The 26378-nt window shown below is 39.2% G+C and overlaps 1 protein-coding gene and 1 long non-coding RNA gene across 6 annotated transcripts in view; one reads left to right on the top strand and one right to left on the bottom strand.

The window, feature by feature from the left end:
- Positions 1 to 19028, bottom strand: part of LOC117232987 — a 53423-nt gene extending 34395 nt beyond the window's left edge. For 4 of the 5 annotated variants that reach the window (XR_004493239.1, XR_004493243.1, XR_004493241.1 and 1 more), the window contains exon 1: positions 18828 to 19028. This is a non-coding gene — a long non-coding RNA (uncharacterized LOC117232987). The remainder of the gene's footprint in view (positions 1 to 18827) is intronic. The other variant, XR_004493240.1, reaches the window with a different exon arrangement.
- A 293-nt stretch (positions 19029 to 19321) lies between these two features.
- Positions 19322 to 20676, top strand: LOC117232986 (vacuolar segregation protein 7-like). The gene is made up of 3 exons (XM_033492815.1): positions 19322 to 19651; positions 19878 to 19986; positions 20212 to 20676. The coding sequence occupies exons 1-3, from the start codon at positions 19367 to 19369 to the stop codon at positions 20580 to 20582; spliced, it is 765 nt and encodes a 254-aa protein (XP_033348706.1). The 5' UTR covers positions 19322 to 19366; the 3' UTR covers positions 20583 to 20676.
- The last annotated feature ends 5702 nt before the right edge of the window (positions 20677 to 26378 follow it).

Here is a 26378-nt window from a genome sequence, read left to right as displayed (position 1 = left end):
CGCGCTGTTATTTTTATGTTTCTAATTGAAATAAAATTTGTTCGTTGTGCCTATATTTGGAATGGAAAGATTATTGTTGCTCGATTTACTATTTCATGAAGTAAGATAACTCTTTAGTAACAAATGAGTAATTATAAATAGTGTAGAATACAGAAAGGCTGTACGAAGAATATTTTAAATTTAATAAATTTAACAATTCCTACTATAGAAATGCATTGTTATTGTATATTGCTATATATATTTGTATAGTTATATTTGCATTGTTATTGCATATACATTGTTACAAACTTACTTAACAGCTGTTTAATAACAATTGGACTATGACCATATCGTGATAATTATTTTTCAATTCCTTACTTACATACAATAACATACGTTAAAATAACAGAAAAATACAAGTTAGTATTAATATTTTAGTAACTTCTTTTAATTTACCCATGCGTCACTTAATATAAAATGTAATCTATTATAAAAATTAAAAAGAAAAGAGCGAGTTAAACATTACGATGCACCAGTTCTCTGATCTGAATTTACATCTCTGTTCGAATTCTATTCGAGTTTCCGCAAACTGACGTTCGTTTAATCGTCGACGAGCGATGGCAGCTGCGAGTCAATAGGAACACGTCAGGTATGACGCGCTCGGCATCGTGATTCGCGTTACAATTATCCGCAAAGAATCCGCGTAGAGATGCGAATAACGAGGTTGCATTGATACGTCGCGTCGCGGCGATTTGCCGTGTAATAAAATTCAGTCGAGCTGCGCGTATTTGTACGAGTTTTTTGAAAAAGGCATAGCTCGACCTTTATTCGAGGCATAGATCACGGTGCGATCTTTTCAGTGGTGATTCAAAACGCGGAAATATTTATCCAACATGGTTGAATGCACAGACGTTGCCTGATAGACTAGCTTCGACGTCTCGTACTTCATCATCAACGGCACTCGTGCCGAGTATATTTATTTTATCGTATGAATAGAATCGTTTGCTCGCGAATATAAATTGAATACTTATGTTAAAGAAAATAAAACGACCTAAGTCTGCTATTCAGCCGACCATCGAATCTACATTTTTTGCGATCGGGTTCGGGCTATTGATTTCCTACGTGTTAAATGTGCGCGTGTCTGGAATAGATATGAATCGAATTGGCTTCCAGATTCGAATGCTTATGTTCAAAAGGAGTATTAATATGTACTTGATTCCGCGTTTAGAGTTAGTTCAGGTTAAGTAGTTCGAGTGGTTATTGTTTTATCCATGTTGTACGAGAATATCTCTGAAGCGATGGAAATTGTGGTATTAAAGTGTAAAATATAAGCTAAATTTCATTTTTTATGTTAAACTAAAATTATGTTTTAAAGCTTTCTAAAATTAACTTAGGTCTTCGGGTATCATAAAATCTACGTTTTATTAAAATTTGATCGACTGTAGAGTTATTTTAAGTATAACAAATTATTTGGACTCTCTTAGATAATAATTCACTGACTAATAATGTTGACGAATTATTTAGAGTTTAAGATAGATCAAGATAGTTTAATTGTTTTTACTCTTTCTTTTTCAGGATTAATTTTCTTTTACGATTAATTTAAAAGAACATTTTCCACGTTGAAAAGTTTCGTTTACTTAAATTTCTATTTCTTGGAACGCTAAGGTAAATTGCATTTGATCGAAAGAGTTTCTCATTAATTTGTAAGATCGATAATGGCGACCGTTTCACGAGGACGAGTCGAAAATAACTACAACGAGCAATTAAACGAAATTCCGAGCCGACTGATGAACGGTGGGGACCGTACTCGTTGCTGGCCATCCCTTTGAATCCAGAGAATTTGATAAAATGATCAAAAGCACGGGTCACCTGTAATTTTTGTCCTAGCAGAGTCATCACACTTCCAACGTTCCTCGTCAACGCTGTCCCCTGAATCGACGACTTGAAATCAAATGAAAAACCTAAACGCACCTTTCCCGATCCCTCTCTTCTTTTCGTTTCATTCTGTTAACCCGATCGTCTGCCAATTCCAACTAGATCCTCCTTTTTTAGCAGTGACACGTTTCTTCTTTTAGAATTGCGAACCTAACCTTCCCCTTCATTCTCGAGTAATTATACAGGTTGTCCGATTTTAATTTATAATAGTTAGGTATAGAGATCAGTTCGCTATCTCTCCACTTAAATTTAGCATTTACTTATCGGTTTTCTATAATATCGATTCATGTTTCTTAACATTTAACTTCGTGTTATCTGATTAAAGGAAAACTCGCCTATCAGCGTGGAATTAATAACAGCAATGTATTTGGACGCCTAGACATTTAAACAAATTGCCAGCCAAATTTCCAAAACTATCCCAAAAGACTGCATGAAAAAAACTAACCCGGCCAACAAATCTACTCGTCTCCATTTTTTCCCGCGGAGCCACGAAACTTCAAAATCCGCGTCATCCATCAACCAGTCACTGTCCCATGCGCAGTCATCAATATTTTCTCGTCGGGAACGGAGCGATGAAAAACAGCGGCCTGGCGTGGCGGTTGACGAACAAAAATTCGTCGTTCGAACGTGAACCGATGTGACGCGTGTCTGAACTATCGGCGTTAGCAGCCGGGCCTGTAATCGTGCAAATTTGGAAAAGGGTTGAGCGTTGGAACGATGGCTACCCCAGCCCTACCCTGTGAACGGGGGTGGACGAGTGGCAATCCGTAGCGAAAATGCGACTCGCGCGGGGCTCGTTTCGGACAGACCAGGACAGCGCCAGCGGCTTTTAGTGTGAAATGAATGCTTGTAATTACGACGGGGGCAAAGGGGGTGAGTTGGCGGTGCAGGGGAGATCGCCAGCCAGAAGCGGGTTGTAAAAGAGTGGTGGGGTTTGGAATTGGCGAAACTGCTCGGTGGGGATAGTATTTCGGTTGCGAAACGGGATAGAGGGAGCGAGAGAACAGTTCGCTGGAACCACACACTCTGTTCCGCAATGATAGACTGTACCGATCCCGTCGGTCAGTTCATTCGTGTTGGTACAGCGCGTGCTGGCTACCCATCCCACCATAATGTCCACTAATTGTAATAGCCACCCTTTGTGTGTCGCCGCTGTACTTTGTCCAAGGTGAAAGAACGGAGCAACCGATGAACCCGAATCAACCGAGCTCATGGACAGGTGTGTGAGAAACTTGTATAAAACCGTCTTAAGGTTCTAGGTCTATGACATTTGAACTTATCAAGCAAATTGTGTAATCGGAATCATATTTATCAAATGGATACGATGAATATAAAATAACAGAAATAGAATCGAAAAGTTCATATGGTATTCGTGTTAATGGCAGAACAAAGTCTCTCTCTCTCTCTTTTCCGATTTTAACTTATGAGCTGAATAAAACCGTATACACGTAACGATCTCTGTAAGTGTTGTAATATTAAATTTATTTGTGAGATATCGTGGCGAGGATAAGAAAGATGGCGAAAAAGATGGAAAGAGATGGAAAAAACCACGAAGAAAGGGTGGAGAGCGTGGAACTTGGAAGTTTTTTATTCTCTAAATATTGGACCCAATCAGACACCCTCGGCGCTGTGCGCGCGCGAATATAAATGCACTCCGTCTCGTCTATATAATCATGGGAGTGTGAAATTAACCAGCCAATCCTGCAGCTAACCGCAAAACCCCCACACATCGTACGGTCTCAGCCCGGACAGCCGACCCGATTGCCTCTTTCAGAATTTTCTGCGGTGTCTGAATTTAAATGCAGAGGTAAAGAATGGACCGGTTGGTGGCCTTCCGCCTGAGGAATCTTTCACCCTTTGATACGATAAACGCCACGTGCCAACGATGGTGTGAGATTCAGTATTTTTAGACACAGGTGGAATGTTTAAAAATTTTTGCAAGGAAAGATGTAGATCTATTTTATACAGAGACCTTCTCCAATAAATTTGATAACGAATTAGTTCGGTAAAGTTATTAGTCAAGTCTTTGTCAATCTGATAAAATGACGAATTTAGAATAAAGGACTTAGAAAATAATTGTTTCATTATCACCGAGATTTCTTGCGCTTTTGATATCGGTTACAAAAATGTTTATATATCCCTAATTCTTTATTGGAAATAATAGTTATGTTACGTGTGACGAAGATGTGAAATTTATAATACAATCAATCATTTTTTTCTAATATACGATACGTCTATTATAACACACTGTACATATGTGTAAATACGCCAAGCTTTATCAGCATTATCAGAAAAAGTATTTTTCCCGGTGATTCTATTTAAGCAATCCAACTTTCCGGGCGCCCATAAAATACGAAATCGTTCAGGTTTTATTTTAAATTACCTGATATTCGTCTGAGGGAACTTAATATTAACACATTTGGAGATATTTTTAAAATGGGAAAACTCGCGTGCTTTATCGACGTGACATTAACAATTTTTGCATACACGCGCTTTTCGTACAACTCCCTCGATCATCCCCCTCTCAGATTTACCGACGACAGTACAAAATCCGCAGCCATCACTATTTTTAATTACATTTGCATGGGATTTGCATATTTCCGTCGCACGTTTGCACCTTCTACGCAACTTTCGCGTGGCAACGCAATTTTTCCAAAAAATCCGCCGTACAAAAAGAAGTAAATCAAACAGACAAGATCACTGGAACCATCCAGACAGTTCAATTTTCGATATTATCATATATTTATATATCTACGAGTTTACTCGTTATTTGCTAATCGTGAACTCATTCCTTTTTATTAACGTCATTGATTCAAACGTTCTGCGCGCACGAATACTTTTATGTTATAATGCAGGATTTAAACGCATTAATTACGAAATATACCATTATACGTACCGATGTAAATATCGTCCAGAGTGTGTGTAAAATATATTGACTTAAAATGTTGGATATAAAGGAAAATTAGTTTAATGAAATATGATGGAGAGTGAAGTAAATGTATTTAAGCAGACATTTTGTACAATCACAAATTGTAAACAATTTCCATTAAGCATAACTTGTAAAATACTCTCACCACCGCCATTTCTTGCATCAAAATAATTTCAAACCTTCATAACAGCCAAAAACGTAAGAAAATTGAAACTTCTTCTAGCAACTCAATTTTCCCTAAACAATCGGAAGAACTAGTTGCCAAAAACAAAAATTGCGTAAAAAGGCGTAAGAAAGTAAAGAAATCAGCGGAAATCAGTTCCTCCCGCGGGCTTCCTCCACACCTTTCCAACTCTCAGAATGCCGGAGATTAAACGAAACTGCCCCCGCACGGCAGTTTCTGTTTATCGCATCATATAAATACAGAATTAATTAAAACTGCTGAGTTAATTGAATTTTTATAACCTTCTGTAGGGAGAACGTCGCCGGCGTGGCCGCGTACTGCGTTAACTGGGTAGTTACCGAGCCTCGACACCACCCCTATTCCGGTAAGTGTAATAGCGTCACGGAAATATTACCCTTTTGTGGAGAGAGAAACGCGGCGACTCCCTCCTCTCTTCTGCCCATTTGCAACGATGCTCCTCTCTCCCTCTGATAAAATCGCCCGGAGGTATTTACGACGACGATGCACAATCTGCTCGCGAATAAACGGCCGTTGTGTACTTTTAACGATGTAACCGAGCCGCGTTCCACGGGTACATACGTGACTGCTGTCGCTGCTGGCGCCGCGGTTGGCGTAGCTGGTGCGAGTGTTGCACACGCTGCGGCTATGATTATCGCTGGAAAAACGGAACCGCGATTTTTTAACTTATCGTTAGCCGTTTTATGTGCTATCGGTTCGATTTTTTGAAAGTTACGCGCCGCGAATTATTGACAGCACATGATTCTGTGAAAGGTTTGACAGCATTGGAAAGCGTTGAGTGACGTTTCAAAGTATTGAAAAACATTCGTAGAGTGAGTTGGTTTGTAGATTGGACAGTTAATTGTAAAAATTGCCAGTAGAAATTTGTAAAACTCCACTTTTCCTGAAGATCCTAAATGTTTACAGAACCGCACTCATCGAATCATTTATCTAACAAAATAGCAAATAGCTATCGAAACTTTAAACTCTACGTTCAAAATTCACACTCGAATATTGTAAGCGTTTTTCAGTTATCCATACCGAAGCCAAGTCTGCATTTCTGACGATGGAAGTCGAAGAACAAGAAATAGAGAGTGTACCTGTTGCCTCGGGCTGGTGGGTGGTAGGTTTGCCCTCGCGATTTTGACAAAATGACTTCACCCTGGCAAAGAACGACCGACAAACGCGGACCCATCCATCGAAAGGCACACATAGCAGGAAGAAAGAGACGAAAAACGAAACGTGGCGGCACGTAAGTAAACCTCATAAGTAATCTCGCCGGCAGCGCTTCTTCGATTTGAATTACCCTTCTGTTATTTCTTCGGCCGTCGTCGGGCGTTATCAGAAATCCGCTCGCTCGTCGGATTAGCATGTCTGAGGTAGCGACCATCAATTTCAATATCCACTCGATAAATATTCCTTTGGAAGCCGACTTCTTTCCTCTGCACCGATCACCCATCCCCCGCTCGACCAGCTCTTTCCCCCTCTTTTGGAGCCAAGAGATCCGTAGGATTCGATGGAGCAACGAGCTCGATAGACGGGTCGCAGACTGGCTTTAGATAATATCCTTCCCAATCTCTGCACGAGACTTTGCAACGATATTTTGCTTGGAAAGTTCAACCGGTGTAGCCATATAATGTCAGGTGAAAGGTAGAGGTCAGACAAGAGCCAACTGATCTGGAACAGGACTGACTAAGGGGATTTATGCGCGCGAATGTATATATTATTGTATCGTTCATTTGTCGTAACAATGATACAATCCAAAAATCACGATTTTTCTTTTAATTCGTGTAACCTAATTGGTCAGAAGCATTCATAGGCTTAGTTTAACTCAATTCTATCCATCTTAATACGTATACACTATACACATAGTCTTCTTATATTTTACCAATACACAATACATTGAATATTTCTAATATATGGCTGTTATAATGGTATATTATGTGTGTATTGTACACAATACTACTCGGTTTGACCGCCACTGTTATAGGGTATAGAATTAAAAGAAATCTACTTTGCATCTAACGAATAATTAACTTTGAAACTAACAAACCATTAAAACAACCCATTAAAATGGCAGATTACAAATTACTTTTTTTTAGCCGTAGTTCATTCCAAGAAAACGTCTCGAGATTTGAGAAGCAAGTCCAGTCTAAAATTGTTATTTTGTTACAAATTAGTACTCAATTTCTCCTATATACTTCGCCCTTCTAATTTCTATTTGGTCAAGCACCGTGCTGTTTCACATTTCCCCGCGATGGTTGTACAAGCATAGGCATAAGTAACGAAGAAATCTTCGAAACTTTTCCTTTGGTAGATTCTCTGAAACTGTACTTTGACGTAACGAAAAAGAGAAGCCTAAGACAGAGAGGAGAGGCTTTGGCGAAGAGAACTGCGAAGAGAAAAGAAAAGAGAAAGGAGAGGAAAAAAGGGACGGAAGATCAAGGTAATATTAATAAGTAGAAGGAAAAGTTGGTTTGATCAGCTAATCCGAACTCGTCCGGCACTAGACCACATCAGAGAAGGGCTCGAAGCGCCGAAGCTATTAGCATAATTACAATACTTCTGTGTCTGGCCCGATCCAACTTTCTGCTTATTTTAAGCTACAGAGCCCTGATATCTCTACCGTGATGGGATTGCGGACGAATCCATTACGCTGATGTAATGTTAAAAGGCCAAATCATTGGGATGAATGTTTTGACAAGCCGTCATTGATTCCAGAATTCTTGCGCCGGGTTTAATTGAACAACGTATTTCCAGTTTTTACAACCATCTATCCACGTAACGTGCAATTGCAACAAGTCATTCCCACACAATGGCCAAGCCTGTCTATTATACCGTGCTTCAAGTAATTGGATAATTGCTGCGTTTCAAATGTTTTATCGTTTGATCGTTAATTATGATTAGACAATGAGTTATGGAATAATTGTGCATTTGTGACGATGACAATGACAAATACATTTTTGTTAATTTTCTTATTTGAATGTCCTTTTGTGATTAAATGTAAATCTTCGTGAAGATCGTGCAAATATATCGCGCGAAATAATTATTACAAAATTCTTATAAAAATTTCATATAACAAGTATCGTACAAGGAAAATGATCAAATTGAAACATCAAACAGAATAGCTTGCAAATGATTAATAAATTATCTCTTATCTTCTATACATCGTAGAACACAAATCTAACTTCCCCGCGTATAGAATTAATAATGAAAACGAAATTCGAAAGCCAGAAAGAACTAAACAATTAGGTGAGTATTTCATTTCAAAAGACACGCGGGTTTTAAAAGTGTTAAAAAGTAATTTTTGAGTTTTATTGTTCGTATTGCGTGTATTTTTAATGACGAAAGATTCGTGTACATCTTTGCACCCTATGATCTATTACGCATGATAAAGTGCTGTTTGGGATCACAAGGGTGTAAAGCTGAATCAGCCATGATCAACAGACCGAGACGCCCTTCTAACTCGCTTATGTTCTTGCCAGAAATAAATCTCATTCGCGACGGTGTACGTAGATTGTCACTCTTTCGATTCAATCTAGGGAAAAAGATTCTGTATTATATGTAGCTACGAAAATCAATATTTCTACGATTATATGTATCTGTCAGTGGTTTAATCTATTTAAAGTTCTGTATAATATGAATTTCTTTCTATTAAAATACCATTTTCTGTTTTCTTTATTATTGTGACTATTATAATTTTCTAACTATAATGATTCTTATTGTATATATCGTCTAATATTTACCAGAGTTAGATAAAATCTAATAAACATTGCCAATCAAGTGATTTTACATTCTCATTTCAATCTCACTCGATTCGAGTTACTAAACACAGTTCACAGAGGTAAGAAAAGGGGAAGTAGAGTATAAAAGAACGTGGTTTCGATAGGATACGTTGGTAGACGATCGTCGCGAAAAACCGGTGGCTGGGAAATGAGTTAAACGAAGTTGGTCGCTGAGCGTAGAGAAGCGAAAAGCGGAGCGAGTTGCGGTACCAGTGACAGAGTTACGTTGTCGTGTGTAACGAAGTAGATTAGTCAGTGTGACAGAAGACCGTAATTTCCTAGGCAAATGACATCGATCGTGAACCTGACGCGTCGCGCTTCCACGAAACCTGCTGCGTGTTGTCTGTGGCTTTCGTGAAACATTCGATACACCATGTCATATTGGTTTAAAAAAAAAAAAAAAGAAAAAGAAAACAAGAAAGATTAAGAAAACAACTTGTTACGCGATGGAATTAATCATATTATATATAATTTAATAACAAGTAATGAAATGTGTCGTTGGAAGGTCATATTGATCAACCACATAAGTTGGAAAGTACAGATGATAGAAGCATTTTTCTTTTTTAATTAACCTTGAAATTTACTCAGAATTTATTTAGAATTTTCCTAGACATTATCTTAAATAGTTAAGTCAGAATTTTTCAAAAGTGAACAAACAAAGGCACAAATTGTTAGTGCAGATTCTGAGAGTAGAAAATAATATGATAATAGGAGAAATTTGAATTAATATTAAATTAATAAAAGTTATTCATTATTAACACTTTACTGACCGATAACCGATTAATCGGTTTTTCGTCGCCGATTCTTACCGACCGATAACTTATTAATCGGTTTTTCGTCGCCGATGCTTACCGACCGATAGCCTATTAATCGGTTTTTCGTCGCCAACACTTACCGACCGACAGCCTATTAATTGACTTTTCATCGCCGATACTTACCGACCGATAGCCTATTAATCAACTTTTTATCGCCAACAATTTTTCTCATTATTTGAGCAGTAATTTGTTATTTAGTACTAAGGTACCTTGCTTAGTTGCGTTAGTTGCGTTGCTTTGTTAGCTCCCACAGTTTTATACCAATTTGAAAAACTTACCGTTCACGATAAACGAAAAGAATGGTATTAGAGAGTCTAAATCGAAACAGATCCGGCGCCAGAGAGAATCTGCGCCTGAGATGGTTGGACGTGCGTATGCTGTTGAACCGCTAGCGGTCGGTAAAGTGTTAATTACTAATTTTTATATTAAGTAAAATTACAATTTATCTCTCAATCACGACGTTATTATATAAAATTAGGATTAAAGAAAAAGATCAGAAAGCTTTCATTCGGATCAAAAATTTGTAAAATCGAAAGTAAGTTAATCGAGAATACATTTTACTGCGAACGAGAACAAGGTGTGAACGATTTCAGGGAAACGATAAAAGAAAGGGACCAAAAAGGTTGGACGAGGTTACTTACACGTTGGTCTAAACTGGTGCTGTCTGATCCTACGGGTCTGGACAGCGAGTGGTCGGAAACGATTACATGTGATTTAAGGAGCTCTCCAGGTCTTGGACCTCCAGGTTGGTCGAACCACTGCATCTAGCTTGCTCCAGACCCTACTCTGTTTTATCTACGAAGTGCAGCAGTCGTCTCCACTTACACACCCTTTGCTCCCTGTTCTTTCGTATATAAACCTTCGATTACTTTCTTGCATCTCAATGTAAGATATACGGCACAATCGTCTATCAATGTAACAAGTTTTCCTTCACTTTCAAGAATTCTGTTTAAATATAATTCTATTTTATTGTAAACATAGAAATTAATAAATTTTAATAGAAAGCCCTATAGTCTATAATTCTCAACCTATACATTTGCTGGCTATTATTACTTAATAAATCATTCTACGAAAGATTCCAAATATATGAAACAAATCTGAATCGGATATGTTAAAGGAACACACATGATCTGTTGTTCAAAGTCAATTATTAGCGGCCACCACAGCCATGTCAAAGTCACTCGAGCGATTGATGAAGCAGGCACGAACGCTACGGTGTCCTTCGTGCAGGGTTGAAGCAGGTTGCAGCCTCTCGAGACAAGTGGCACCATCGACATGGTAACGGCCTGGTAACTGCCTCGTAAGCTATCTAACGGAGCACTAGCGACTCGAGCGGTCGATTTTCTCGTGGTGATTCGAGCCTCAGCCTCAATGACCTCTTCATCAAGGATCACACGTCTGAATCCTCCGAGGTGGACCATAGATCGTTCACTTGATCGAGCTTCGTGGAAATTCACGAGGACTATACAATGTGTACAAGCGTGCGTAAACGCTGCTCTTCGGCTGGTATCAATCTGTATTTCGCAGATAAGATCGATGATGTACCGAGAGAATAATTTGATCGATATACCAAGAGAATAATCTGATCGATTCAGCAAGAGGATTTTTCTTTCGGTTGTGCTTCAGGACATAAAAGATTCAGTTATTCAGAACACTGAAAATTCAATCTGGGTATAAACGCTGTGTCTAGTTGCAGTTGAAAGCAGTGAATGCGTATGTTCAGACGCGAGTGCCCGCCGCTTATAGGAAATCCTACCTTTAGATAGAGAGTATGGTTTGAATCGAGAGGTTTGGGATTTTTTCGGAGCGTTGGATTACAAACCGATAAGCTCCTTCGCCTAATTGGACTTTAGGCTTTCGTCTATAGTCCGTAGGCGGGTAATCGACACGATCGTGGTTACGGTTGTTGCCGCTTTTGACGATGATAGCGATACAACGTTCGGTAACGATTGATTGGTCGAGATCGCTTGTACGTTTCCCCGGTAATGCTATTCTCTTGTTTCTCTTCCGCTCGGATGAAGGGTGTATTGTGGCTCAAGCTATCTCATTACGAGGCCACTGTTTGGTCTCGGTTAGAGGATGGTCCCCTTCGCTAAATGGATCACTCCGTTCCCATTAATTTGCATTTCTAACTCCAACGATCTTATCGAGAATTTCTTCCTTTTTCTCTTTTTTTTTTGTGACTTATTGGTATTGGTTCTTCTGGACAATTAATAATTTATAAGAATTGAATCTGCGGGATATCGTGAATTTTATTAGGATTTCTTTATCCTTCTAATGATAACTGTTTTTAGAATGGTGGAATTAAAAAGACTAATTCTTGGGTTATTTGAAGTTTGGATTGGTGGGAGAGTAATTTCGCTTTTATCAATGAGCAAGTGAATTAATTTTCACGTTACAGTGTTATTATTTTACTTAATTATTGAAAGATTCCAGCAAATAGCGTTCGTTCGAAAACGTTTGCCCGTTATTGCACGTGTAACAGTGAGAGTGTTTCGAAATTTCTGAGAATTTAAATTATTCACGTGCCTGGCCATTCGCTCCTAATGTAAAAAGGACATAAAATTATTTTCTGCGAATTTCCTGTATTTTATACATTTTATACGTTCTTTAATCCTCTAGGATTAAACGAACCTATCCAAACGGTCTCAGATGCTTCTGACACCAATTCAGAGATATGTCAACCTAATGGTCAGATGGCACCGACCAGCCAATTTCCTTTTGGTAGAAGATACGAAAGTATCCACCAAGAAGGTTCTTACGATTTCGTATATACGAAAAAATTGATCGCCACTCGTTCTTCCATTGTTATGTATGTAACTGGAGAGCATTCGGAACAAGCATGGCCTACGATATCGTCTATACGTTCTAACAAGTTCTTACGCAGTCCCATTGTGCTTCTAGCGAAACTCTCCTGGAGAATTGAATATCCTACGCTGCAAACGCAGGAGATCGGTGGTAATTGCGTCTGACCGCATCGTGAAACCCAATTGCTCCGTATTACAACAGTTCTATAGATTGTAATTGATTGCGTAATAATGTCTTGCCATTCACTGTTCGACACCTGACAATCTTTTGATAGACAACCTGTACTAAACTGTGAAGAAAAGAATTTTGCTTATGTAATATGAGAAACATTTGTTCGATTTGATTTGAAACAGTTTTGAATACAGAAACGATCCAATAAAGTTTAACTACAGAGAAACAAGATCGAAATCAAGTCCTTTTTAATTAACATATATGTATATATATCTTTATATATATACATATCTTTATTTTTATATATACATATATGTTAATTAAGAAGGACTTGATTTCGATCTTATTATTATTTTATAATTTTATATATTATTATATTTATATAGATTATATATATATATATATAATTATATAATATTTAGGACTGTCCCATTCGTGTCAAGGTTAAAGAACAAAATCTGTGACAAGAAGTAATATTAGGGTTAATGTAGAACTGAAAAATCTGGGGTTTCTAGCATTCAAAGAATCGTTTCCCTCATTGAATGGAAAATATACCAGCCGGCCTTTGTCGAGCACAATGTCAGGCCTTACGATCGTTCAATATTTTCCGTCAACAAACTGCACGCGTTCATCTCGTTATAAAGTCTGTTTGATCGGCAAACATTGCAGCGCCGATGCATGCGGCCTGCATCGCGTGGCTAGTGCGACATCAGCCAGGGGAACAGAAACCGTTTCGACCCTCCTGTACCACTTGATTACGGAATCAGTTCTGTTAAAACGAATAATCTTACAATTTCACGTCAGCCAGACATCAAACTCGCTATTTCGCCTGAAACTTTGGAAGCTAAATCGATTTTTACCGCAAAACGATGCGTTTTTAATCAAGTGAATCTTTTTAAACGGTGGTCTTTTTCTAAAACTCTAAGAAAGTCTTATGAAAGTAACATTATTGTTCAATAAATTCTTCTTGCAATAGGTTCCATTATCTAAATCTCAAATTGAAGAAAAGCTTGGCAGATAATCATTTGTTTGTCTAAATATAAAACTGTAAATGAAACTTGTCCTCACGAATAAAAGATAATTTTGTAATATATGCTACACACATTTATAATTCTGTAACATAGATTCAACTTAACAACAAATTACACCGAAGATATTGAAAAATCTGTACCTTAAGGTAAGGTGTTAACACTTTACCGACCGATAGCCTGTTAATCGGCTTTCTGTCGCAGACAATCTTTCTCATTATTTGAACAGTAATTTGTTATTTAGTACTAAGGTACCTTGCTCAGTTGCGTTGTTTCGTAAGCTCCCACAGTTTTATACCAATTTGAACAACTTACCATTCGTGATGAACGAAAAGAATGGTATTGGAGAGTCTAAACCAAAACGGAGCCGGCGCCAGGGAGAATCTGCGCCTGAGATGTCGGACTTACGTATACTGTTGAATCTCTAGCGGTCGGTAAAGTGTTAATCGTTTTAATGCCAGGGGTTTTTAAAAATCCGTATAGGATTGTACCATGCAGCGTGATAGCGCTTCGTTCATTTATTTGCGAGAAATGCCGATCGAGGTGATCGCGCTGCTCTTTTTTTTTCGTTTATGCAGGCGGTTTAAAATTATTTGAAAAAAGAAAAGTAATTACGAGAGGAAACTCTGTTATGACTCGCGACGAGCTACATTCGGAACCGATCGCGTTGCGAATTGACAATCGTGACCAAACATCACGACACAGTTTATCACAGTACACGAACAGCGCGATCGCGCTGCGTGGCGCTAAATCGGTTAAAACAAAATCTCTGTGTGTGAGAACACACGTTAATTCTGATAACCTTTACAACGTCCCAAAGACGTAGAACATTATGCGAAGAAGCGGTGAGCTTTATGGACGCGTTTGGAGAAGATAATGGGTCCCTCCCGTGTACGTTAGATCATCTTGTACGGTAGTAGACCCGCCAGCAATCTCGACACTTTGCATCTGTGCCCAATATTCCACATGGTGGAAGGGTAGTGGCAGCCATTGCTGTCTTATGTCTCGAAGACAGCTCACCTACGCCGGGCCAGGATGACAAACGCTGCCATCTAAACAAAGGGTCTCGGGATATACGCAGCGCAGACACGCAATTTCCGTGGCATGTAAATCGCGCGAAATGAATTTCTGCCAATCACGCACGTGCGTCAACGCCACAATCATTGCTAACCTTACCGTGTGTCTGGGCATCTATCGTTTGATCGAAAAAAACACAAGCACTGTGGACGCTACCTTTATTCTGAATTATGACTAAACCACGGATTTTCATGCAAATTTAAACTTTTATGGTCTCAAGAATTCAAATTTAGATGGAGGTTCCTTTTATGTGTCAAAAATTATAACGAATACTGTACTTTGGATATTTGATATAATTTTGTATATTATACGCATTCTGCGTATTTTTGCCACTTTAAATTTTGCATAAATGCTTAAAAATTCACAGTCGAATTATCACACTCTCGATACGAAATTCACTTTACCATCAACATTTATATAAGAAGCGTTTTTTCCCGTAGTAATAACTCAAAAAACTGCAAATTTTTCGTTACGTCGTTTTTGCAGCAAATGAACGGTATCATCGAGCTTCGATCTTGTGAAATCTGTATAGGAGATACAGATAGAAACAGCTGAGGGGTAACATCGGGTTATCAAGACAGTATTCTCTTTTTTTTTTTCGCGCATTCATCCGAGCTGTCGATTTGGTACGCGTGAATCGCACATGCCTGCTCGATGGCCCGATGCTTCCACGTTTGGGTGATTGATGTTTGCCGTCGTTTCACCGACACGACTACATAAATCAAAGAGCGCCCTTACTAGCGCGAACCCTTTTCTTGCCGCTCATCTCTCTTTTTCGTTCTCTTTTTATACTCCGATCCACTCGGTAAGGCGGCGGGGTTGCGTTATCAAATCCGTCGATGACAGACGAGAACGTATTAAATACCGAACAGGACGAGCACATCGATTGTCGTCAGAGGGATGAAAACGGTGAGAAGTAAACGAACGAGCGCGTGCATCATCCCCGAGGCTCCTCACGATTCAGATATGTTTTCTCCCTTTCTTCGCTGTTCCCCAGCCTCCTCGCCGATTATGCGTCCCTGGGCGCTTGTTCTTCGCGTATTATTCGCTTCTACGAGGGTACTAGCGTGCCTGCTTCTGACAGTTTCGTCGCGGATACTGTAATTTTGGAAGGCAACACGTGGGGCAAGAATGTTTCATCTTAGGTTTCGGGATAAGTTCTTTTATCACGAAAGGTGATAAAATTTGTGAGTGGAAATGTTGAAGTTTATTGGAAAATTTAAGATTAATTGGAATGTTTAAGAGTAAAATTTATATTTGAGATAATTTTTAAGATACTTTTAATATCTTTGTTATAAAAATTGGAAGTCTTTCTTGATCTCTGTTTGATAATATTCGTCGTAATAAATAGTTACGAGAGATCAATAAAATATGTAAATAAATTAGGACTTCAAATGTTGTAGTTGTGCAGTACCGATCGCTCTGAGATTTTTTGTTATATCTTGGACTAGAGTCGGCAAAAATCGACATATAGAAAATGAATTCGTAGTATAAATGAAACTTAATGAAAGCAGGGAAATTAATTTTATGATATTCAATAATAAGAATTGATAATTTGCAAGAGCAGAAATGTTGTAATTTATTGGGAACGAAAAATTGTCGACTAGTACCGATCAGTTATGTAATTAGTAGATTTTTCGGTTTAAATGATTAATAATGTTAGAAAAGAGATATTTAAAAATTAAAATATACATTATTATTCAAATTTTATTCTAATATACATCGCAAGTACAATAATTAATGTTTTCTTAGTCTTAGTGTATTCGACGTGTGCCCAGCTTTTACATTCATCGTTTTTGGAACATTCAAAGCCTCAGCAGCCTGCCTTTGGCTCATTTTATTTTCGGGGAATAGCTTCAAAGCCACATTCAACATTGTTCTCGTCTGTCAATTTTCTTTCCTTCTCTTTTAGACAAAAGGTAAAAAAAAAAGAGTAAATAAACATCTTCTAATTTAATTTCAATTGCCAACAAATTAAATTAACAGATAAGAAAGTGTAATCTGTACTAGTCGATGGCTGAATGATCGGTACGAGACAACAAACACATGGAAATGTTTAGATTATAATGTATATAATATACACAAAAAATCGCAACACTGGGGCTGGCAATTAATAAACTAGTTATAGTAGACATAACAGAAAAAAATCATTTACTTAACTGAGAAAGAAAATATCAGCTCTAGAAGATAACTTTTTACACTCGACATATCAACGTATACATTTAACCTGTCAGAAGAGCGAAAACAATGGCATAAACAATATGACTCCGAAATATGTTACACAGAATTATTATTTTCATTTGTTTATAACAAATAAAAGTGTACTAGCATTTGGTGAAAAGAGGCAGAACTAATTTTGGTTGGAACTGTGTGCCGGTCATTGCCGCACGACTCTCCGCTATACAAAATATTATATTTATGATTTCTAGTTTTTTAAAAAGTCCGCACAAGAATACAAAACACACGATGAAAGAACAAAATAGCAATTAATCACGCGCGATAGTAATAAATGTGTACGCTACAAGTGACGCAGCTGTTAAAACTGCTGCTCATTGTATTTCATGCAAGGGATGCACGTACAAAAGGGTGGATTCATTCGTTTCTTGCAACTCGTGCAGCTTTAGTCCCTCTTTTTACGTCTACATCGTATTTCTTGTCAAAAATGATGTATCGATAGAAATGGCAGTCAGGAATACGCATTCGAAAATAAATGTACACAATTCGAATAGTTTGCGAGTAATTGAAATTTTCATTATAACAAGCTACGTAGATAATACGAAAAATGATCATAAAAAATTATTCGATTTCCAAATAACATCTTAAATTTGATCTGTTAGTGGTTAAATTTCATGATTTCTTAAATTGAACATTGCAAATGTGAAATATTCTAAATATTGCTTCCCCGTAAAAATTGAAAATAGATTCCAAACTTAACACTCATCGGACTATTTTTACGATTGGGACATTCTAATAGAATTAAAAAAATAAACTGTCTTCGAATGATCGATCCTAAAGACAGAACAGCAGAGTCTGTACTCTCTCAGATAAATAGTTCGCTGACGGGAAAAGCGGACAGAGCTCTTATACGAATTGGCTGAATTCCAAGGACTAAGTCGGCAGAAGCAGGACCTTCTTTCTTTGTCCTTGCTAGGTTCCTTTCATCTCTGACCGGGATCTCTTTTAGCTTTAGTTGAAGATCTGAGGAATAGTTGAGAGTTCGGCCGATAGTTGAACGAAGCGGCATTTCATTCCGCTGGAAATTCCGCGAAACATATAGGCGACCGCAATAGAATCGCTGGAGACTTCAATCTTTATCGGTGAATCGGACGCGAAATATTGCGAACATTCGCGAAATTCTTCTAGGCACGACGACCCACGCACTGCACAGACTTTGTTTACGAACGATGCGAACGCGAAACGTTGAAGTCGAAGTCTTCGTTTACGAATCGGTGGAGATCTGAAAGGAAAACTTTCGAGACGGGATGCCGCGTGCTCGTTTCCTTGCGAAAATTCACGAAAATTCCCCTCAAAGATCCCGCCATTGCGTCAATCTTTGTGCCTTAACATCTCTTTGCAAGTGTTGAAAAAGAATTTATATTTGATGTCGCATTTTGTTCGTGATATTTCGTATACTATATTGGAATAAACGGTGCGTTTTTGGCAGTGAGGATGCGTCCGAAACTTAATACGAGCAGATAGTTCGAGCAAAAGCTCTTTAAGAAAATTGTATTTCTGTTTCTTGAATAAATTCTCTAATTTTAGTGTGTTACAAGTTCTATTTGATGAAATTGGACGTAAAATTGGACGAATTTTTTTATATGCGTATATGATTGCACATGGTTGAAAGAATTATAGCGTTAAAGTAATAAATTAAGAGATATTATTAGGTCGCTCAAAAAGTTTCTTTCGTTTTATAAGGAAATAATGGATGCACAACATTTTCCGTTTTATATTATTTTATCGAATTACGTGTGATCCATTTTGTCTTATCAAAATAAAGACAACGTTCGACAGATTAGGTTTCATATTTGTATAAAGATGCGTCGTTGTAAAAGACATATCTATAAAAGAAAGACACTTTTCGGACAATCTAATACATCAAATAATTATTTAACTTACGTGTTTTATTTCTAACCTTCCTACTTTCGTGTAAAAAAATTGCTAGCACTAGTAACTTGTAATTTGCAACTAGTAAAAATACTGTTCATAATATTATCTCAAGTGTAATATTCGTGAAACGTATACCTGTATGTAAATATCTAAAACAAACATTCTATCGATTGGAAGTTACGATGCAGATAATTGTCTTAATAGAACGCAATTATGCACGCCACATGTATGACGAAGTTCTGGCATTTGTTTGACGGTTGACGTATCTCGTAAGAGACGCTATTATTTTTTAAAAAGATATGATGCATTACAAGTGCATCGATAGTTAGGCATTCTTGACATAATAATACATTACGATGTTCGAGGGATAAAAAATGCAGGAAATTACTTCTATACAAATGCCATCGTTACGTCGTATTTCTAAAACACAGGTGTACCTCATTAGCATTTGTTAATTAGTAGACCGCTATTCTTTAGTTTCGTATAAATATGTGGCAGTTTTTTTAGTGGATCAGTTGATTGCACGCAATTAATAACACGAAGCAAACATGGTTCCGAAAGTTTTGTACCTCCTGCTCATTGCCTGTATTTTTGGCACCGTCGTCCAGATGAGTTTTGCCGGCCCATCCAACTCATCTGAGACAGCCGTCTCATCCAACTCATCTGAGACAGCCGTCTCATCCAACTCATCCAACTCATCTGAGGCATCCGCCTCATCCAAGTCATCCGCCTCATCCAAGCAATCGGAGACATCCGCCTCGTCCAAGTCATCCGGCTCATCCGAGTCATCCGACTCATCTGACTCCTCCTCCGATTCATCCGCTTCATCCGAGGTATGAAAATACGTACAAAATCGTACACCTAAGCTTCTACATCTATAACTTTTTTATTTATTAAACAAATTGTGTTTGCGGACAAAATAATTGTATTTATTAAATGTTTTCGTAATAAACATAAAATACCAATAATAGTATCCAACATTTTATCATAAAATAAATGTTGCATTCTGTTCCTTTTACGTCAAAAAAGGACTAATATGTTTGTTTTTTATTTGTGCAGTCAGAGGAAAAACCGGTGGTAAAACCTGTAGATAATCCTAAGAAACCTGGTGGTAAACCTGAGGATAAGGACAAGCGAAAACCACAAAAACCGCCCACCAAACAGGAAGGTAACCTCGCAAAGACTATTATTCTCCAAGATATCGTAGGTCTTCAAAAAATCGAATTCTTTTTTTCGTTTTTTTTAATTTTCTTACAATTTCTGGCGCAAATGGTTATTAATGTAAATGTTACGTACTTTCTGAACAACCCAGTAGAAGAATCACACGTGACACTAATGTCGCGTTAGGTGGTCGACTTACGTCAAATATACCGATAAAACATCTTCTCTACAGAAGCTGAAAACAAGACTGTGACGAAGAAACTCGAGATCGTGTTACCAACGATTCCAACTTTCTCCCCGATCCCAGGACTTAAATCGAACGTCGACAAAGCTAAAGACTTGGTTGCACGTCGTTTGAACAACGGAGGCAATTTTGTCAACGCCGTTGCGAACAGTATAAGGCAGGCAGTCCATGCTGCTAAGCCTATCCTAGCCTTAGGCGACTTGATCAGTAAAATTATACGGGCATTCGCCGAGATCGCATCATTAAACCCAGTCCGACTCGGAGCTCTTGTTCTTCAGGAAGGTGTGAAAATTGCCACAAGTATCTTGACCGCATCCTCTCCTATTCTGATAACTGGAACTGTAATGGTTGGACGTTAAATAATCAATTACAATGTATTATAGTAGAACATTTACTTTATATGCAACTATGTATTAGTTTTGGTTGCAATTATATTTACGCATCATAAAAATGTTTGTTGTTCTGTTTCTTTCATACACCTTGTGAGACTTTTTAGCGAAGCTCATAAATGAATATGAAGATATCTGATATCGTTACTTTTTAAAAGTGTTTAATTTAAGGATTATTGGTACTTTGACTGGAAAAATATTGGATCCTTTAAAATAATTAATATTTTGTGCGATCTTTTTCTTCTTCCGACAACAATAACTTTTTCGGGGATTTTGTAAAATAATTTCTCCAAAAATTTTTTTTTTACTATTTATCTAGTACTTTGCTTTTAATGTTTAAATAAATTAAATCAACAAATTATTTACGTTCTTTTAAATTGTTATAATTTTTATGATTTTTAAATAGTCATTAGAACTCTATTTAATAAAATATATGTAAAAAGTCTAAGTTTGAAGAATAATTGTTATCGATATAAATGATATTGAGTGATACATTCATATCAACTATTTGCTATGCCTTGTCAAAGCATTAAACACGTTCGTATTTTTTAAAATGAAAGTATACAATTTAGACATAAAAATTCGGGTACAGTTAACATTCAGGATCAACGTCTCTTTCAGCGTGCAACAAAAACGGAAAGGTAAATATGAGTTTTCACGGTCGCTGACCGATTCATCTCTCGGTTCTCCTAACAATCTGTTCCCACCTCATAAAATTGTCATCGTGCGTGCATAAAACATGAGGAGACGTTCAAGCACGCAGTAGTACAGCGCGAATCTACACCTGAAAGTATAAGGAAAGATGGTATATACATAGTACACTATTGCTCAAAAGTATCAACATCTCTAAGTTTTACATCTAATTCGTAAAGAACTTTTCCAACGAGGTTCGTGCATACGACACGTATGATTCTTAATTCATATTCATCATGTTTCTCTTGTGACGCTTATAAATACTTTTTACGAACTTTCACATGGTTATTCTGCACGAGTGCAAAATCCTGATCGCTTAATCATACAAACGATTACTTATGCGAATTACCGCGTTTTATACGAAAACAAAAAATATCGTAATACTTATGAACGGGAGTGTATGTGGTAGCTCGCGGCATTGAATGCCTACAGGGTTGTCGATGAAGACTCCAGAGGTTTACGTTCGACGACAGGAGGCAACCTGAGGGAAACGAATGGCGCGGGAGAAGGAAAGGGTCGTTCGAGCGCGTATTTCCACCTTGCCGCCTCCATCGTGAACGCTAAAATACATTTTCCTACGAAGTGTCGTCACGGGAGGGCCTCCAGCTGCTGGTCGTGATATTCTACATGCGTAATGCTCGCGACGATATTTCCATACATAAATTTCATCCGGAAGAAAGTGGGCGGCTCAGTGGTTGCACGTCGACGCTGATGACGCGTCTTCGCGACGTGCTCGAGAATCCGTCCGTTGATCGCGGTTTGCCACCAGTTATCACAATCATTATTCTTTGTTTCGTGACGTCTTTCAGAAGGGTTTTGTTATCGTGGATCAGAACCTGTACGGGCAAATATTCTACAGCGATACAGCGTAAGTATTCGTCCTTTATCCTTTAAGGGAACGTGATACGGTATAGGTATCTTAATACCTTATTTTTAGATAAGTATACCGGACAAAAATAGTGAATAAACAGAATATACATATATTCCAATAACTATTAGATTGATTGATCTTCGTTTTCCTGTCCGATTTTATTCGCGGAGAGGCTCGTTCGCGATATATCGCGTCAATGACAGTCGTAATTTCTCGTTTTGACACGATAATCGACGCCACGAATCGGCCGATCGCCTATTTCGGTTAAAATAAGAGGGGTGGTTTGAATGATATTTACACCGAGTTAACAATTAAAATATCGCTTAATACTGGGTTATCAATTAAAATATTACTATTTCTTTCCAACAATCTTTGAAGAATATAAATGTCTACGAATAAATGTAGAAAGTGTTCTTAACGAATCGTTATTCGGCGACGATGATGGAGAGGAATGATTGGTGGTCGCCGCCCCCCACCAAACTCGTCAGTGGAAGCGGCACTCGAGTACTTCTTACGCCATGTTTCACCGTAATGAGCAATAACTCTAAGGAGTGTCCCAATTTTCAGTATGTATTGTATAATTGAAGGGCCTCCACAGTAACAAAAATCTCTAAATCTTAACCAATTAACGATTCCTTGAGGGTTCGTACAAATACGTCTAAGCAGACGTTGGACATCTTGGCCGTAGAATGGATTAGAATATATGATAGGGTCACGAAACGTAATATTTTCATTGTATATGCATTTCCAAGTATATTTTAAAATTTATTTTGAATATGTACTGTTACGCCGCCTAAAACATCTGCACGCCAGCCCGCGCGACCGGACAACAACCGACCTGCGTAACGTCACTTCGACCCTCAATAAACCTAAGGACCCACCATAACTTTCACTTCCCTGCGTTGTTTCGCCATATGTCTTCAATCCGATTGCCTTGAAGAATTGCTAAGCTTAAAAATATGCTCGAAACACAGTCGGTTTTATAGGTGTCCTTGGGTTTATTAGTCGCGTTTAAAAACACGGAGAAAGCGGGTATGCACCCATTAGGAAAATCCGAATAGCCTGTAATAAAACAAGCTAGGTTTTTCTCAAGCACACAGTCATTTACGCACCACGATGGTAGGAGACACCCTACTCATTACTTCGAGCAGTAGTGCAGGTCATGACCAATCGACACCGCGGTTCGTTACCCTCACTTTTCCTAACGAAAGTGGGATCAACGAATCCGCGTTCTTTAGGCACAGGGGCACACCCACACCGAACTTTTCTTCCGTATTAAAACAAGAGCGACAGACAGTCTACCAACTAACGCCTAACGCAGCAGTCTACACATAGCGCGAGAGTCGCATACTTCACGCACATCTTTTATCGGTTCTCGGCGGTGTCGAACATACATCTTCTCTCCTAAACACATCACAGTGCTAAGTCCACTGACACGTTAATTTCCATTATAAGAGCCCTGCTCTAGCGTACATGTCTATCGCCTCTTCGTGCGACAAATTTTTAACTATTTATTTCTCTACGTCAGTGTAATCTAAGTGGTGTAAATATATACTTTATAATACTGTGAATCCCAGTGTTATACAAACTCAATCACCCCTTATTATCTCAACGGAAATCAGGGGATCGATCAATTCGTGGTGTCGATTGTTATAATCGTAACGGGGATTTACGACCCCCGTTGACGTCTTTCCTCGCGATTACGTCTCCCCGCGATTGGTCGAAAATACATGGTCCTTCGAGCCGGATCTCGTGCCACCAAAAAGCGCACTGACCAGTGACTATACAGTGTCGCGTGAGATCCAAGTTCCAACCACTTAGTCAGCTGATCAAGGGAACCGTCATCGGAGAGAAGCACCTCCGTCGCTCAGCATCTACACGAGCCCACGCCGCATCGTAACGATTATCAACCGAATCCCAGATCAACGTCCATTTGATCAAGGAAGATCGTTCCTGTTATTAAAATCAAATATGGCCCAAGCTGAACCAATCAACACGTTACGGCGGAGACGAGGCGTCGGAGCCCGTCGACTTGCAACCATAAGGCGCGAACTCGATGAATACGAAGCGTCTGGGAAGGCAAACAGAATCTTCCTATTATCTTGCCGCAGCTCGTTCGATGAAATTTGGAGGAGGATATTCGCGGTTCAAGACGAGCTAGATGGGTTAGATGAGGGGGAAGCTGAGGGTTTCACTTCGTTATTGCAAGAGCATCGGGAGCTTGACATGCGGTTCCTAGGTCTCTTTGAACAAATATCAGCACCAACCCCGTCGACAACAAAAACACGCGATTCATGCGTGAAACCCGAGCCGACGGAGAATATCACATCGACTCGGACGCCGATCTTGTCGCATGACATGCGGACCTCATCGCGTGACACTCACAACGTGTCACCCACCCGAGACCCAACGACAACCTCGCTCACATCGTCAACATCGCAACAATCTGATTCCACGCCATCAGACGCCTTGAATCAGACAGCCGCTCAAGAGTCTCTGGATCAACAGACGGATGAAACCTTACCAGCCGACATGCCGTCCCCTACTACATTACCGCCGAAATGGAGCACACCGACGAATGGGCTGAAACAAAACACCATACTCGTCGATGTCAGTGCAGCCTACAAGGTGGACCACTTGCTCTCAACGCAACAACCCTTAGGCCTGGCCATCCATTTTCCCTGGCAACTACGACACCTACGGACGGCAACGACTCATACGGAGCCGAGCATCTTGGACCGAGATGGAAAATCTTCCCACTCCAGATCCAAACCTAACCAAACGGAAGGTAAGATGTCTCTAATTCTGTCTTTCGCAGAAAACTGGACCACGCCGGTCCAACCACCAAGCATCATCAAGAAGGCGCGATACGAATGGGTCAGCGGGGGGAGCCCTGTCCCCAATCCACCGTAGACCTCCTTCACGTCTTCATTGTGCAACCACACATGGATTTCACGTGCCTTTGTGAAATCGGCGAGTTGTACAACGACACCTCCTGGGACGAGGTGTCTCACGATACTTCATGGACCGAGCTGTTTCACGACACTTCCTGGTTCGCGAACCGCAATAGAAAATCGCCAGGCAATGCAGATGACCACGGCGATCCAGAACGCAAGGAAGACAACATATCCTCAACGCACCGGACCTTCGACCGTATCTTCGAAGTCATCCTGGAGACAACGGCCTCATCCAGCCTACCACAAGTCATACGGCAGCGAGCATCTTGGAACGACGTGCCACACAGCTCGTCCTACCATCGAGCAAACCCGATCAAGCAGAATAAGGACAATCAGCAATCAACAAGGAGTCGGGCGGCTGCTTCAATTAACTCCACCTTTAATGAAATTTTGATCGGTGCCCTCTCAACGGGGGGAGGATGTTACGCCGCCTAAAACATCTGCACGCCAGCCCGCGCGACCGGACAACAACCGACCTGCGTAACGTCACTTCGACCCTCAATAAACCTAAGGACCCACCATAACTTTCACTTCCCTGCATTGTTTCGCCATATGTCTTCAATCCGATTGCCTTGAAGAATGGCTAAAGCTTAAAAATATGCTCGAAACACAGTCGGTTTTATAGGTGTCCTTGGGTTTATTAGTCGCCTTTAAAACACGGAGAAAGCGGGTATGCACCCATTAGGAAAATCCGAATAGCCCTGTAATAAAACAAGCTAGGTTTTCTTAAGCACACAGTCATTTACGCACCACGATGGTAGGAGACTTCCTACTCATCCCTTCGAGCAGTAGTGCAGGTCATGACCAATCGACACCGCGGTTCGTTATCCTCACTTTTCCTAACGAAAGTGGGATCAACGAATCCGCGTTCTTTAGGCACAGGGGCACACCCACATCGAACTTTTCTTCCGTATTAAAACAAGAGCGACAGACAGTCTACCAACTAACGCCTAACGCAGCAGTCTACACATAGCGCGAGAGTCGCATACTTCACGCACATCTTTTATCGGTTCTCGGCGGTGTCGAACATACATCTTCTCTCCTAAACACATCACAGTGCTAAGTCCACTGACACGTTAATTTCCATTATAAGAGCCCTGCTCTAGCGTACATGTCTATCGCCTCTTCGTGCGACAAATTTTTAACTATTTATTTCTCTACGTCAGTGTAATCTAAGTGGTGTAAATATATACTTTATAATACTGTGAATCCCAGTGTTATACAAACTCAATCACCCCTTATTAT

Source organism: Bombus vosnesenskii, unplaced genomic scaffold, assembly GCF_011952255.1.
Source record: "Bombus vosnesenskii isolate JDL3184/JDL3185 unplaced genomic scaffold, Bvos_JDL3184-5_v1.1 scf7180000013294, whole genome shotgun sequence".
Taxonomy (NCBI): domain Eukaryota; kingdom Metazoa; phylum Arthropoda; class Insecta; order Hymenoptera; family Apidae; genus Bombus; species Bombus vosnesenskii.
This window is presented reverse-complemented; position numbering and strand designations above follow the sequence as displayed.

Bases quoted from the DNA above. Each gene is read 5' to 3' on its own strand.
- LOC117232986 (XM_033492815.1), top strand. From the start codon at position 19,367: ATGGTTCCGAAAGTTTTGTACCTCCTGCTCATTGCCTGTATTTTTGGC. The intron at 19,652-19,877 runs GTATGAAAATAC...TTATTTGTGCAG, and splicing joins ATTCATCCGCTTCATCCGAG to TCAGAGGAAAAACCGGTGGT. The intron at 19,987-20,211 runs GTAACCTCGCAA...TCTTCTCTACAG, and splicing joins ACCGCCCACCAAACAGGAAG to AAGCTGAAAACAAGACTGTG.